At 46.2% G+C, this 16773-nt stretch overlaps 1 protein-coding gene across 2 annotated transcripts in view; it reads right to left on the reverse strand.

Moving 5' to 3' along the window:
• GALNT18 (polypeptide N-acetylgalactosaminyltransferase 18) overlaps positions 1-16773 on the reverse strand; it is a 336984-nt gene that overhangs the window by 88812 nt on the left and 231399 nt on the right. For both annotated transcript variants that reach the window (XM_036860711.1, XM_036860712.1), the window contains 3 exons: positions 7645-7828; positions 5822-6019; positions 1365-1479 (listed from right to left, as the gene is read on the reverse strand). In XM_036860711.1, coding sequence (XP_036716606.1) covers positions 1365-1479; positions 5822-6019; positions 7645-7828 — 497 coding nt within the window. The remainder of the gene's footprint in view (positions 1-1364; positions 1480-5821; positions 6020-7644; positions 7829-16773) is intronic.

Consider the following 16773-nt stretch of genomic DNA (forward strand, 5'->3'; position numbering starts at 1 on the left):
CAGACCTCAAAGCCCTAGTATTAAGTCTGGGTGACGAGTCAGGCCCACACTGCCTGCCAGGCTACTGGAGGTATTGTGAGATGCTCATGGGAGGTGCCCAGTCTCCCCTCAGGGCAGGGCGAGGACTGTCCAGGGCCAGCTGACTGCCTAGTGGGTTGGAGATAGGAGGTAAGGAGGGTGTATTCAAGCTGGAGTCCTTGAGAAGACACCAAAGATTAGGAACAAGAGACGCCAGATACAGACACTAAGGCCAAAGGGGCAAGAATGGGGGTCACTAGTGGGAACCAGGCAGATACCGGGTGGACTGCATGGAGGGCAGGCAGCGAGGGGGAACATCTCAGATGATTGCCATGAACACCGGCAGGTACAAGGGCTGGCGAGCCTGTAGCGCACGGTGTGCCAGGCTGCTTAGAGAGCCCTGTGGAGAGGACAGCGGGGGCCATTGTGAGAACAAGCACAGCTTGCATGCTGGTTTTTCCATGAGGCTAGGACCACAGCCTAGACAAAGGGGTGGGCTTCCCTGTAGTGGACGAGGTCCTTCCTTGTATCCATGATCACATTTCTGTCACCTGCCAAGGGACCTAATGTGTCCCTCAGTCATGGGGATGGGGCTCATTTGGGAGTTGTCTTTTCATGGGCCCAGGGAAAGGGGCCAGAGCCTTGGAAATGTTCCTGTAGGATGAGAAATTAAATTGTACCTGGTGTGGATTCACACCGCACGTTGATAACTGCAAAGGGCCCTGCACCTTGGGGCAGGATGGCGGATATCTCTGGAAAGTGGTGTGAGGCATGTACGGGCCTGAGGGTCTGACCAACACGTGGTGGGTCAGAAACCCACATGGAGTGAGCCTGGCTGTGTTCTGCTGTTTATTCCCCGTGAGTTTATTTCTCTGTTGCCCTCTCTTGACAAAGTCTTTAGGAAGGTTCTGTTGGCCACTGTGGAGGAGATGGAGAATAACAGAGTGAGAAATCCCAAAGGGAGGTGACAGTATAAGGAAGCGACTCTGAGGGTCCCTCCTGTTCAGCAGCCCCTTCCTGGAGCACCCCTTTGCTCACCCCTGAGAAGTCTGTGTTTGATTTTAGCCAAGATGTCACCCTTGATTTGGGAGCTCAACTCTCCCATGTCCCCACCCCAGCCAAAGTAGTTTCTGATGTTCTTTTTTTCCTGAAAATTCTATAGGTCCCAACCTGTGTCTCTATCCCATCCCCACCAGCCCTGATCACATACACATGGACCAAGGTTAGGGACTGGATGTCCAGAATCAGTCCACCACCCTCAACCCTGAGCCCCATTTCTCCACTCCTGGACTCGTTCACCCTCTGGGGAGCTGAGCCAAGCCCCACGGGTGAGGAACCCTGCTCACCCTGATCCCGAGCTCGACGTTCTCGCCTCCGTAGACCTCCATGCCTTCATCCAGTAAGCCGATCTCCTGGAAGTACTGCCGGTCCACAATGAAGCAGCCAATGAGGGCAGGGCTCCTGCAGGGCATGGGGAGATGGCCAGTGGTCAGCAGAGGGGCTGTCTCATGGGGGCCACCAGAGCAGTGCTGCCTTCCTGCCAGGAGGATCTGGTCCTCTCCCTTCGTTTGCTGCCAGAACTGGTGTGGGCCTTGCTCTCCGAGTGGCCCTCCTGGGTCCACCCTCACCAGCTATTCCAGGGAGGTTGTTTCATCAGGGCAGTGGGAGACAGCTTGTGTCCTGGGACCAGCCATCACTTCTGGTGGTGCTTGCATGTATGTTAGCCCAGAGAAGTAGTGCTCAGCCTACCAGTCTAGACTGCATGCCTGTATCTCGGGCTGCCCTGACCCCTGCACTCTGAACTGCATAGCCAGTTTTCGTTTCTACCCGGGCACCCACACCAACTTTCCCACCCTTCACCTTGGTCCCTTTAGAGAGATGAGTTGGGGCTTTGGATAGCATGGTAAATCATTTGGATTTTATCTGTAGGTAAATGAGTGTCAAAGAAGAATTTTAAGCAGGCAGTGGTATAAGCAGATCTGTGTTTGGAAAAAGAATACTCAGGCAGCTGTGGGGTGATTGATTGGAGGAGATTGGGTAGAAATCGAGGAATCCAGTTGGGAAGCTTGTTGCTATATCCAGGTGGGCAATGATGAAGACCTGGACCAGAGTACCAGGACCGGAGACAGAGATTATTTAAAGACATATTTTGAGGTAAAAGCAGCAGAACTTTGAAACAGATGAACTATGAAGACGAGAGAGGGGGAGGAATCTGGATGCCAGCTGGCATTCTGCTTGGGTGATGGTGGAGTGGGGACCACCCATCAATAGGGGGGATAGAGAAGAAGCTGGTTTCAGAAGGAAGAGGGAGTCCATGCTGGGAAAACTGATCTTAAAGTGACTGTGGGTCACTAGGGGGAGATATCTAACAGGCAGGGCCTAGCTAGCTGGTCTGGGTTGGAATTCAGCAGGGGTCTTAGGCTGGAGCAACACATCAACAGCTCGTGGGTCCAGAAGCTGGAAGGCCTTTCCTTAGCGAGTGTGAGCGCGGGACTCATGGCTGTGTACAGACACCCGATGCAGAACGCCACGAGGAGAGATTCACATTAGGTGAATCAGCACGAGCGCATGTGGGCTGCTTCTCTGCTGAGAGCATCATCTTACACAAATTACTCTGAATTGTTCCACTGCACGCTGCTATCGCTTCTAGCCCCTGCGTAGCATTTTATCAGCTGGTGGCTGAGGAATTGGAGGGGAAGAGAAAGAAAGGGAGAAATGAAGAATCCTTAGTGTTGACAAAACTGTCACTCAAATGCAAATGGACCCATCTTTGAAATCGGAATCTCATCAAGGTGGAGAAACAGCTATTTTGCAGGCCGTTTCTTTGGAGAATGCTGAGGCAGGAGGCTGCTTGGGCAGAGACTGGTGCCTTGGGGTCCCTGCCCCTCCTGCTTTCAAATTACAGCCTTTTATTCTGAATGGCCTCAGCTTCCACAGACCGCAGGCATCCAGGACAGTCAATCCACCTCAAGCCACCGCTCCTTTAGGCTGAGTTCCTACTCTGGTGGGGGGATGTGTGACCTGGCTTTAGAGGTGAGTGCTAGGGGAAAGGTTCCCCATTCTGCCTGTACATCTCTGAAAGAAGTTCCCTAGACTCTCTGAGCCTCTGATTCCAGATCTATGAAACAGAATCAACTATAACCTCACAAGGGTTAAATTAAATAATGTAAAGTACTTGAAAACCTCTGGGACATAATTGGTACTCAAAAGGTCATTTTAAAAGATGCACTTGCACATTGAAGAAGCCCAGAGAATCCCCCCTCTAAATGCATGGTGGTTTTAAAACATCAGCCCTGCAGAGTGGACTCTCAGCCTTTTCCTCGATGTTACTGAAATGTGTGTTTTTTGTTTTGTTTTGTTTTGTTTAACATCTTTATTGGAGTATAATTGCTTTACCATGGTGTCTTAGTTTCTGCTTTATAACAAAGTGAATCAGTTATACATATACATATATCCCCATATCTCAAATGTTGAGCAGGGCAGGGCATTCCGGGATACAGAGTAGGGGGCCTTCCCTAAACGGCCAGACCCAGTCAGGGAAAGAACAGAATCTAAAACAGTACCTGAGAAGAGCACAGACCCCTTCAGTCTTCATACTTATTAACTGGTTAGGGTATTAAGTGGACCTACTCAGCCTGAAAGTATTTCTGATTTATATCTTGCCTCATTCCCAAAAGCGTTAGAAATAGCTTACAAGAGAATGTAAAAATACATTGAAAAAAATAGATAAATGTCTGAAAAGACTAAAATTCCACCAAAAATTAGAGGCTGGTTAGAATGCATGTGTCTTCTTTCATGATTCTTAAAGTAGACCCACAAAGTTGATCCTGAGCTTCCTGGTGGCCAAGGTGAAAATGAACACACATGGTCTTAGAAGTAAGATTTAAAGTTCCCATGTAGAAATGTCATACTAATTCCTCAGGAATAGCAAGCCTTTCAGTTTGAAAGAAATGTCTCATGTCAGTCTTCTTAAAGGGGTCACTTTGGGATGTAGTGGACAACAATCTTAAAGCCACCCCTTTAGAACGCAACAGAAGATATCTCTGGGCTCTTTTTATAGCTTACATCATGTGGGGGTAAAGCACTAAAGCACAGCTCCAAGGTGGGCAAGATACACTTGTATAACCCAAGCTTTCTGTGGGGCTGTCTTCATCCAGGTATAAACCAAGAACGTTCTTTCAAAATCTTCCATTACTATAATTTCTCTCGGTTAGGATTTTGATAAAAATTAGGTGATGGAATATTTGAGGCTGAGATGATATTCTCTGTCAAGGACCTAGAATGTGGGTTTACTGATTAAGTCCAGGCTGATACATTTAGCGATGCCCAGAACAGAAGCAGCTAATACCAGTGCAGTCTTCTGCAAGACCGCTCATTGTGTTATGGCATATTTCCCTCCAATAACAGTCAACAGACCTGGGGGTAGAATTCAGCCACACCAGTTCCGAGCTCAACAGTGGGCGCCTAGGAGGATGACCCTAGGTACGGAATCTAGCTGATCTGGGTTTGGATGCTGGATGCCCTGGTTGGAATCTTTGGCAGGGTCATTCCCCTTTGTCAGTCTTGCTTTCCTCATCTTGTAAAACGGGAATGACACAGTGAGCTGTCATCGGGTTATGAGGAAGAGCAGATGAGACCATGTGTGTAAAAGGCCCTTGTACACAGCGACCTCCCAGCAAATATTTAACAACATCAGTGTGGCAGAGGCCTAACTGACAGGTGACAGAGACAACCACAGGAAAGCTAGGTGGGGTTCTCTTCCATCCTGTTGTAAACATGAATACAGTTTTTTTCTTCTGGCAAGGAAAAATGCCATCTTAGATAGTAATCTCTCACTTTCAATTAAATTTTTCATAATCTTTCTCCCTCACGTAATACAAAGCAACAACAGTTTCTAATCTCCTGTTTCATTCCAGGAACTGTCCCCTAGGCCACTTTCTGATGCCATCTGTGTGTTTAACGGTCAGGACTTTGCAGGGTGCATAAAGGCACCTGATCTGTGATTAACCAGATAGAAATAAGGGCTGGCGGGGATGGCTGTTTCAGGAGTCCTGACCCATAAAATAGAGGCCACATAGAGGAGTCACTTGGGTGTCTCTGAAGGCAGCAGCAAAGGCAGAAAGAGTGTGGGATCTTTGAATGGCAGTTTGAAGCCACTTTTGTCTGAGTCCTACAGGATAAGCTCAAACATCAGCCAGAGGCGTGCACGGTGCCGTGGCGTCTGGTCTTGCCTCTCTGACCTTCAGGCCTCATTGCCTGGGGCTCCCCCCTCACTGTCCTCCTTCCTTCCGATCCCTTTGAACTTCCTCTGTGTCCATGAACTCACTCTTCTCCTTTGAATATGAGTGTCCCTGCCCCAACCTCGCAATCTCCTTCTTGCCCTTAAAAAAAAACAAGTGCGAATGCTACACGCTCCGAAAAGAATTCTCCCCAATTTCCATGCACTTTCCACCAGCATGGGGAATAATTTGTTATTCCGCTTATTTTATTCCAATTATTTTCTCTGCTTTCACTAGACTCCAGGCTTTTGGGGGCAGGAATCGAGTCTTGATCACTCTGTATCCCCAGCACAGCAGTTGGCGCCCAGCAAGTGTCCCAGAGCGATGTGCTGAAATGAGTAACCCTGAGGCTCTGAATGGATTCTGGGTGTCACAGCTCTTTTCAAAGGGATCGTCAAAGGCTGTAAGCTGTGACTGAAGGTCACTTGTCGACGCGGCTGGAGTTTGGGAAACAAGGGTCAGGCTGGGAGGGGAGCCCTTGCCTGGAAGACGAGACAGAGAGACCCCAGGTAAGAATGCTTTACCTGATTGGGGCCGTGGAGTTCTCCAGTTTCCACCAGGCCTTAGGGGGGTTTAGGTAGCGGCACCACAGCTCCCAGTCAAAGCCCTGAGCAGCCAGCGGGTACTCTTCTATCTCAAAGTTGTCGTATTTGATGTTGTCAAAGGATGGCGAGATGATCCGTTTCCGGTTCTCCTTAATGCGGGTGAGCACGGGTTCAGCCCTGGGCAGGGGGGAGGGAGAGAGGGGAGACGGGCACCTTCTAAAGCTCCTTCCCCCACAGAAGGAGGAAGGAACTCCTGGCCGTCTCCTCCAGGGGAGAGCTGCTCTGCCTCCTGGGAAAGAGTTCCTGTTCGGTCTCCCACCCCCATACTTCCGGGCTAGCATAGAAGCCTGACCCCTCCTTCAGCATGTCCCAGGCTGAGCTGACAGATTCTTAGTGCCTCAGATCCTGGTGTCTGCTTGATTTCCTTTTTTCCATTAGAAAAAAAAGAAATCAAGACTTAAGAAAGAAGAAAGGAACAGATCTGAGGTTCCATGGGAAGCTTTCAACTTGGGCTTTGATTTTGCTAAAATGCAGTGCATCAACCAGGAGGAAAAGGCAGATGAGGATGGCAGAGACACGGAGTTGAGAACAAACCTACTTCCACCCATCGTGTGATGCTGCTTCGGTCCTTCCAGACAAGACATCCGCACCCCACGTGTCCCCACTGCCCAAGGAGAGGTGGGGGGGTCTGGCTTCCACGGAGCCCGGAACCCCTGTGGGCACCCGGCGAGTAAAATGTTTGCAGACGGGAATGATAAGTTTCTCATTAAAAATGCATTTGTTGCACAATTGTTTATTCAAATCAGCTTGAAATAGCAAGTGTCCCTCTCCTCTTCTGGCCATAAATCCAATGAAAATGCTTTTTAAATAGTCACAAATGGCAAGCAGTGACTTCACCTATAAGAAATGGCTGCATTACAGCCTTAATTCGGGCCTGCTGTGTAAAAGTATGCCTCCACCCGGTCCTGCTGTGTGCGTGCCCGCTGCCCCTTCCTGCTAAAAGGCCCACCTCACCCCACTCCAGGGAGGCAGAGGGTGGCACCTGGAGTCTAGGGGGGGGACAGCAGACCCCAGTGCCATCATGCATAGTGGTCAGGGTGGTACACTCGGCCATCCCCAGCACCTGGGCCCCCTAGGCCCAGGCTCTCTGCAAAGCCACACACAGTGGGTCATAGAACGTCCTCCAGCCTGCAGGGATGCTGGCGTTAGGTGCCCTGTCCCTGCTTGGCTGAAGCCACTGAGGCCTTGCCCCACCCAGCACCTGAGCAGCCCTGGACAGAGAAAGAAAGATTTTCTAGACCTAGTTTTACGAGTAGAAAGAATCTGGGGTTCTGTGCTACCTCTGGCCTGGCATCTGGGGGAACCCAGAGCACCTGTTACAACATCAAGTCACCTTGGCTCCCTTTGCCCCCTCGGTCCTGTTCCTGTCTTTGGGGTTGGGCTTCTGCCTTGTGTCTGGTCCAGCTCTCCATTTCCCGGGGGTCGCAGCCTGGTCCTTAGCTGGGCTGGAACTCTCACTTTGCCCTTAGCATTTACCCCTCTCTCCCATCACGTCTCCTAGAGGACCACACCAGCCTGAGTCACACCTGATGCCACCAACACTTGAGACACTGTGTGTAGACGTGTTGATCCCTGACCCTCCCCTACCTTGAAGGGCCAGCCCTGTGGCCTGGTCACCCATACGCCCAGATCTCTCCTTTCCTCCATCATGACTGAGATCTCAGCAGGCTTTGCACCCATTTGAGCCAAAGTCCCGGGAACACATTGGGACTCATCCTCCTCAGCTCCCGATGGGCACTTACCAGCCCACGTTGAACTCCACGTGGGCATCAAAGAGTGCCACTACGGGGGCAGTGGCGGCCCTCCAACCACTGACCCTGGAGCGGATAAGGCCTTCCTGCTTGCTGTGCCGCACGACCTTGATGAAGCCTGGCTTCTGGCCGTTCACCTTGTCCACGTACTCTGACAGCTTCTCCTTCAGCTCCTCTGTGAGGGAGAAAATGCACCGTTAGCACACTGGGGGCAGGGGCAATCAACACATTCACGCTTTCAGGGTGAGCTGACCCCCAGAGAGAGGCAAGAGGAGCCAGTCCCCTCCCCAGGTCTTCCTTGGCATTTCCCAGCTCAGCTTTGAAGGGAAAAATAGAGGCAAAGGCCCTGAACCAAGATGACAGAGTAGAAGGACATGCTCTCACTCCCTCTTGTGAGAACACCAGAATCACAACTAGCTGCTGGACAATCATTGACAGGAAGACACTGGAACTCACCAAAAAAGATACCCCACATCCAAAGACAAAGGAGAAGCCAAAATGAGATGGTAAGAGGGGTGCAATCACAGTAAAATCAAATCCCATAATGGCTAGGTGGGTGACTCACAGACTGGAGAACACTAATACCACAGAAGTCCACCCATTGGAGTGAAGGTTCTGAGCCCCATGTCAGGCTTCCCAACCTGGGGGTCCGGCAACGGGAGGAGGAATTCCTAGAGAATCAGACTCTGAAGGCTAGTGCGATTTGATTGCAGGACTTCAACAGGACTGGGGGAAACACAGACTCCACTCTTGGAGGGCACACACAAAGTAGTGTGCGCATCGGGACCCAGGGGAAGGAGCAGTGACCCCGGGGGAGACTGAACCAGACCTACCTGCTAGTGTTAGAGGGCCTCCTGCAGAGGCAGGGGGTGGCTGTGGCTCACCGTGGGGACAAGGACACAGGCAGCAGAAGTTCTGGGAAGTACTCCTTGGCGTGAGCCCTCCCAGAGTCGGCCATGAGCCCCACCAAAGAGCCCAGGTAGGCTCCAGTGTTGGGTTGCCTCAGGCCAAACAATCAGAAGGGAGGGAACCCAGCCCCACCCATCAGCAGTCAAGCGGATTAAAGTTTTACTGAGCTCTGCCCACCAGAGCAACAGCCAGCTCTACCCACCACCAGTTCCTCCCATCAGGAAACTTGTACAAGCCTCTTAGATAGCCTCATCCACCAGAGGGCAGACAGCAGAAGCAAGAAGAACTACAATCCTGCTGCCTGTGGAACAAAAACCACATTCACAGGAACACAGATGATATGAAAAGGCAGAGGGCTGTGTACCAGATGAAGGAACAAGATAAAACCCCAGAAAAACAACTAAACGAAGTGGAGATAGCAATCTTCCAGAAAAAGAATTCAGAATAATGATAGTGAAGATGATCCAGGACCTCGGAAAAAGAATGGAGGCAAAGATCGAGACGATGCAAGAAATGTTTAACAAAGACCTAGAAGAATTAAAGACCAAACAAACAGAGATGAACAATACAATAACTGAAATGAAAACTACACTAGAAGGAATCAATAGCAGAAAAACTGAGGCAGAAGAATGGATAAGTGACCTGGAAGACAGAATGCTGGAATTCACTGCTGCAGAACAGAATAAAGAGAAAAGAATGAAAAGAAATGAAGACAGCCTAAGAGACCTCTGGGACAACATTAAACGCAACAACATTCGCATTATATGGGTCCCAGAAGGAGAAGAGAGAGAGAAAGCACCCGAGAAAATATTTGAAGAGATTATAGTCGAAAACTTCCCTAACATGGGAAAGGAAATAGCCACCCAAGTCCAGGAAGCGCAGTGAGTCCCATACAGGATAAACCCAAGGAGAAACATGCCTAGACACACAGTAATCAAATTGGCAAAAATTAAAGACAAAGAAAAATTATTGAAAGCAGCAAGGGAAAGACAACAAATAACATACAAGGGAACTCCCATAAGGTTAACAGCTGATTTCTCAGCAGAAACTCTACAAGCCAGAAGGGAGTGGCATGATATACTTAAAGTGATGAAAAGGAAGAAACTACAGCCAAGATTACTCTACCCGGCAAGGATCTCATTTAGATTCGATGGAGTAATCAAAAGCTTTACAGACAAGCAAAAGCTAAGAGAATTCAGCACCACCAAACCAGCTCTACAACAAATGTTAAAGGAATTTCTCTAAGTGGGAAACACAAGAGAAGAAAAGGACCTACAAAAACAAACCCAAAACAATTAAGAAAATGGTCATAGGAACATACCTAGCAATAATTACCTTAAACGTGAATGGATTAAATGCTCAAACCAAAAGACACAGGCTTGTTGAATGGATACAAAAACAAGACCCATCTATATGCTGTCTACAAGAGACCCACTTCAGACCTAGGGACACATGCAGACTGAAAGTGAGGGGATGGAAAAAGATATTCCATGCACATGGAAATCAAAAGAAAGCTGGAGTAGCAATACTCATATGAGATAAAATAGACTTTAAAATAAAGGATGTTACAAGAGACAAGGAAGGACACTACATGATGATCAAGGGATCAATCCAAGAAGAAGATAGAACAATTATAAATATATATGCACCCAACATAGGAGCACCTCAATACATAAGGCAACTGCTAACAGCTATAAAAGAGGAAATCGACAGTAACACAATAATAGTGGGGGACTTTAACTCCTCACTTACACCAATGGACAGATCATCCAAAATGAAAATAAATAAGGAAACAGAAGCTTTAAATGACACAATAGACCAGATATTTTAAATTGATATTTATATGACATTCCATCCAAAAACATCAGATTACACTTTCTTCTCAAGTGCGCACAGAACATTCTCCAGGATAGATCACATCTTGGGACACAAATCAAGCCTCAGTAAATTTAAGAAAATTGAAATCATATCAAGCATCTTTTCTGACCACAACGCTATGAGATTAGAAATCAATTACAGGGAAAAGAACGTAAAAAAACACGAACACATGGAAACTAAACAATATGTTACTAAATAACGAAGAGATCACTGAAGAAATCAAAGAGGAAATCAAAAAATACCTAGAGACAAATGACAATGAAAACACGATGATCCAAAACCTATGGGATGCAGCAAAAGCAGTTCTAAGAGGGAAGTTTATAGCTATACAAGCCTACGTCAAGAAACAAGAAAAATCTCAAATAAACAATCTAACCTTACACCTAAAGGAACTACAGAAAGAACAAACAAAACCCAAAGTTAGCAGAAGGAAAGAAATCATAAAGACCAGAGCGGAAATAAATGAAATAGAAACAAAGAAAACAATAGCAAAGATCAATAAAACTAAAAGCTTGTTCTTTGAGAAGATAAACAAAATTGATAAACCATTAGCCAGACTCATCAAGAAAAAGAGGGAGAGGACTCAAATCAATAAAATTAGAAATGAAAAAGGAGAAGTTACAACAGACACCGCAGAAATACAAAGCATGCTAACAGACTACTACAAGCAACTCTATGCCAATAAAATGGACAACCTGGAAGAAATGGACAAATTCTTAGAAAAGCACAACCTTCCGAGACTGAACCATGAAGAAATAGAAAATATAAACAGACCCATCACAAGCACTGAAATAGAAACTGTGATTAAAAAATCTTCCAACAAACAAAAGTCCAGGACCAGATGGCTTCACAGGTGAATTCTATCAAACATTTAGAGAAGAGCTAACACCCATCCTTCTCAAACTCTTCCAAAAAACTGCAGAGGAAGGAACACTCCCAAACTCATTCTATGAGGCCACCATCACCCTGATACCAAAACCAGACAAAGAGACTACCAAAAAAGAAAATTACAGACCAATATCACTGATGAATATAGATGCAAAAATCCTCAACAAAATACTGGCAAACAGAATCCAACAACACATTAAAAGGATCATACACCACAATCAAGTGGGATTTATCCCAGGGTTGCAAGGATTCTTCAATATACACAAATCAATCAATGTGATACACCATATTAACAAATTGAAGAATAAAAACCATATGATCATCTCAATAGATGCAGAAAAAGCTTTTGACAAAATTCAACACCCATTTATGATAAAAACTCTCCAGAAAGTGGGCATAGAGGGAAACTACCTCAACATAATAAAGGCCATATACGACAAACCCACAGCAAACATCATTCTCAATGGTGAAAAACTGAAAGCATTTCCTCTAAGACCAGGAACAAGAGAAGGATGTCCACTCTCGCCACTATTATTCAACATAGTTTTGGAAGTCCTAGCCATGGCAATCAGAGAAGAAAAAGAAATAAAAGGAATACAAATTGGAAAAGAAGAAGTAAAACTGTCACTGTTTGCAGATGACATGATACTATACATAGAGAATCCTAAAGATGCCACCAGATTACTACTAGAGCTAATCAATGAATTTGGTAAAGTTGCAGGATACAAAATTAATGTACAGAAATCTCTTGCATTCCTATACACTAATGATGAAAAATCTGAAGGAGAAATTAAGGAAACACTCCCATTTACCATTGAAACAAAAAGAATAAAATACCTAGGAATAAATCTACCTAGGGAGAAAGAAGACCTGTATGCAGAAAACTATAAGACACTGATGAAAGAAATTAAAGATGATACCAACAGATGGAGATATATACCATGTTCTTGGATTGGAAGAATCAATATTGTGAGAATGACTATACTACCCAAAGCAATCTACAGATTCAATGCAATCCCTATCACATTACCAATGGCATTTTTTACAGAACTAGAACAAAAAATCTTAAAATTTCCATGGAGACACCAAAGACACCGAATAGCCAAAGCAGTCTTGAGGGGAAAAATCAGAGCTGGAGGAATCAGACTCCCTGACTTCAGACTATACTACACAGCTACAGTCATCAAGACAATATGGTGCTGGCACAAAAACAGAAAGATAGATCAATGGAACAAGATCGAAAGCCCAGAGATAAACCCACACACCTATGGTCAACTAATCTATGACAAAGGAGGCAAGGATATACAATGTAAAAAGACAGTCTCTTCAATAAGTGGTGCTGGGAAAACTGGACAGCTACATGTAAAGGAATGAAATTAGAACACTCCCTGACACCATACACAAAAATAAACTCAAAATGGATTAGAGACCTAAATGTAAGACCGGACACTATAAAACTCTTAGAGGAAAACATAGGAAGAACACTCTTTGCCATAAATCACAGCAAGATCTTTTTTGATCCACCTCCTAGAGAAATGGAAATAAAAACAAAAATAAACAAATGGGACGTCATGAAACTTTAAAGCTTTTGCACAGCAAAGGAAACCATAAACAAGACGAAAAGACAGCCCTCAGAATGGGAGAAAATATTTGCAAACAAATCAACGGACAAAGGATTAATCTCCAAAATATATAAACAGCTCATGCAGCTCAATATTAAAAAAGCAAACAACCCAATCCAAAAATGGGCAGAAGCCCTAAATAGACATTTCTCCAAAGAAGACATACAGATGGCCAAGAAGCACATGAAAAGCTGCTCAACATCACTAATTATTAGAGAAATGCAAATCAAAACTACAATGAGGTATCACCTCACACCAGTTAGAATGGGCATCATCAGAAAATCTACAAAGAACAAATGCTGGAGAGGGTGTGGAGCAAAGGGAACCCTCTTACACTGCTGGTGGGAATGTAAATGGATACAGCCACTATGGAGAACAGTATGGAGGTTCCTTAAAAAACTAAAAATAGAATTACCATATGAACTAGCAAGCCCACTACTGGGCATATACCCTGAGAAAACCATAATTCAAAAAGACACATGCACCCCAATGTTCATTGCAGCACTATTTACAATAGCCAGGTCATGGAAGCAACCCAAATGCCCATCGACAGACAAATGGATAAAGAAGATGTGGTACATACATATAATGGAATATTACTCAGCCATAAAAAGGAATGAAAGTGGGTCATTTGTTGAGACGTGGATAGATCTAGAGACTGTCATACAGAGTGAAGTAAGTCAGAAAGGGAAAAACAAATATCGTATATTAACACATATATGTGGAACCTAGAAAAATGGTAGAGATGAACCAGTTTTCAGGGCAGAAATTGAGACACAGATGTAGAGAACAAATGTATGGACACCAAGGGGGGAAAGCAGCAGCGGGTGGGGATGGTGGTGTGATGAATTGGGCGATTGGGATTGACATATATACACTGATATGTATAAAATTGATGACTAATAAGGACCTGCTGTATACAAAAATAAATAAAATAAAATTCAAAAATTCAAAAAAAAACAAAAAACAAAATAATAGCTGAGAAATTTCTAGATGTAAAAAAAAAAAAATAGTGGCAAAAACAGTATTTATTGAGCCCAGCAACACGAAGAGGGTCACGTGCCTCACACACATGGTGCATTTAATCTTCACAACAAGCCCCTGGGAAAATGCAGCTCAGAAGGGTTGATCAGTTTGCCCAGTGCCATGCAGCTTGTGAGCGGGAGTTCAGTTCAAGCCAATTCTAACGACCTCAAAAGCCCCATTCTTCTCACCTGTTCAGGGACTTCCTTCTTCCTCAGTGCTCTCTACCAGTCTTCCCCTAATCCCCTGAGAAAGCTCCATCTGCAAAGACCATAGCCCGGGACCCACTCCTCGCCTGGACCTCCACCTTTCCAGGAAGTGGACGACCAAGAGCTGTGTCTATGAAAGTGGCTGGCATTGGTTTGTTGCTGGCTGTCTCTGGGCCTGGCTAAGCATCTGATTCCCCTGCCTCTTCATAACTGTATATGGGGCCTGCAGCAGCGGAACAGGGCCTGAGCCGCCACATTCACTGTGTTTTCCTTAGCAGCTCAGGCAACACCCTATGCGCCCCCCTTCTCCCCAGATGATGGCCTGAGTGGGCCACATTCACCCACCTCCAACCACAGCACCTCCCCAGGACTTAATTTCCAATCGCCCCTCCTCCCATCTTCCCAGCCTGCCCACTCCCAGGCCCTGGGACAGACCCACCTGGGCTGAGCCCTGCGTGTCCCTTGGTGCCCAGTCTGGGGCCTTGCCAGACAGGCAGACCACTAGGAGTGAGAAAAGGGCATGAGGCAGCTGGCACAGTTCCTGGCACATGGTAGGTGCACTTCATGGCAGAAGCACAGTGTAGTAGAAAGAGGACAGCTTTCGGAGTCAACAACACTGCATTTTGGACTTCCCTGGTGGTGCAGTGGTTAAGAATCTGCCTGCCAACACAGGGGACATGGGTGCGAGCCCTGGTCCGGGAAGATCCCACATGCCGCAGAGCAACTAAGCCCGTGCGCCACAACACCTGAGTCTGCTCTCTAGAGCCCGCAAGCCACAACTACAGAGCCTACATGCCACAACTACTGAAGTCCGCGTGCCTAGAGCCCGTGCTCTGCAACAAGAGAAGCCACCGCAATGAGAAGCCCGCGCACCACAACGAAGAGTAGACCCCGATCGCCGCAACTAGAGAAAGCCCACGTGCAGCAATGAAGACCCAACGCAGCCAGAAATAAATAAATAAATAAATTTATATATTAAAAAAAAAACACGGCAAACACTGCATTTTAATTCTGCTTTCCATGTATTATCATTGTGACCTGTTACTAAACCAGTTCTTGATGTCCATGGGGATGTTCAGATGGAGTGCATGTATTTTGTACATGGGAAGGACACGAACTGGCGGGGATCGGAGGGTGGACTGTTATGGATTGAATTGTTTCCCCACAAAGGATATGCTGAAGTCTAATAACCCCCAGACCTCAGAATACAACCTTATTTGGAAATAGAATCTTTACAGATTTAACGAAGTTAAGATAGGTCATTAGGTCCTAATCTAATATGATTGGTGTTCTTATAAAAGGGGGAGATTTGGACACAGAGACAGACATACACAGAAGGAAGACAGTGTGGAGAGACACAAAGAGGAGATGGCCATCTAGCAGCCAAGCCACATCTGAGGGTACCAGTAGCTGGGAGGAGGCCTGGAACAGATCCCGCCCTACCACCTGTAGAGGGAGCACCTTGATTTTGGACTTCTAGCCTCCAGGACTGTGAGGTAATCAATTTATGTTAAGTCACCCAGTCTGTGGTACTTTGTACTTTGCAGCCCTAGGAAACTAATATGGTTGTTTTGAGGATTAAATGGGACTGACATGTGTGAAAAGTGCATAGCACTTTCTCTCCTTTTCGTAGTTTCCACCATACTGGGAGTTGTAAGAGATGGGGGAGCTGACTGTTCCTAGAAATTGGGGGATCCATCTCTGGCTGACAAAGCCCTCTTCATATGCTCTGGTCCAGGACCACCTCTTCCTGCTCTGCCCTGCCCCTAGGTCCAAAGTGTGCAAGAAGCAAGGCCACAGGGGCCAGGAGATATAAATGTGTGCAGTGGCCTCACGCCCAGGGAAGGCAATGGAGCATGGAGCCGGAGTTGGTGTGCCTTCCTACAGATAGTGATTTCAAGTCTTTTACCACATGATGCTGGCCAAACAAATAACTCTGGATGGGTGGGTAAGCTGTGGTCCCTAGGCTGCTTTGTGCACCACTGCTTGAGTTAATCATCAAGGAGATGAGGAGACTGTGAATCCGAGGGAAACATGCTGAGAGGGAGGAAGGAAACTTTTGTGCTGGACAGCTACTACCTCACTCTGTGACCTTGGGCAAGTTCCTGTAAATCCCAAGACCTCAGAGTTAGACAGGATTTGAAAGTTCATTTTGAACCAGTTACCCATCTAAGGTTTGAATGCCCTCTGTGTATCCCGATGAGTGATCATCCAGCCCCTGCGATGACAGAGAACTCTATGCAATCTATTCCAGCTATTAGATGTTCGTTTTCTTTTTACCCTCCAAATGCCACAGTCCCTCAACCTTCCACTCATTGGTCCAAGACTTATTTGGGGGCCATAGAAGGCAGATCAAGTCCCTTTTCCACTTGGCAACGCTTTAGAGCTGAAGACCATCCTTAAGACCTTGCTGAGAATTTCTCTAGGTCAAATGTCTTCAGTCCCTCCTTGTATTTCCTCATATCTCGTGAGTCCGAGTTCTTTTATCGTGTTGCACTTCTCTCTAAATATGTTAGTTTTTCTCTAACACTTTTAGATTATGAAGCTAGAAATTGGCCTGTTTTTTTTTTTTGGAGTAAACTGAGCTATAT

This window comes from Balaenoptera musculus, chromosome 8, assembly GCF_009873245.2.
Source record: "Balaenoptera musculus isolate JJ_BM4_2016_0621 chromosome 8, mBalMus1.pri.v3, whole genome shotgun sequence".
Classification (NCBI taxonomy): domain Eukaryota; kingdom Metazoa; phylum Chordata; class Mammalia; order Artiodactyla; family Balaenopteridae; genus Balaenoptera; species Balaenoptera musculus.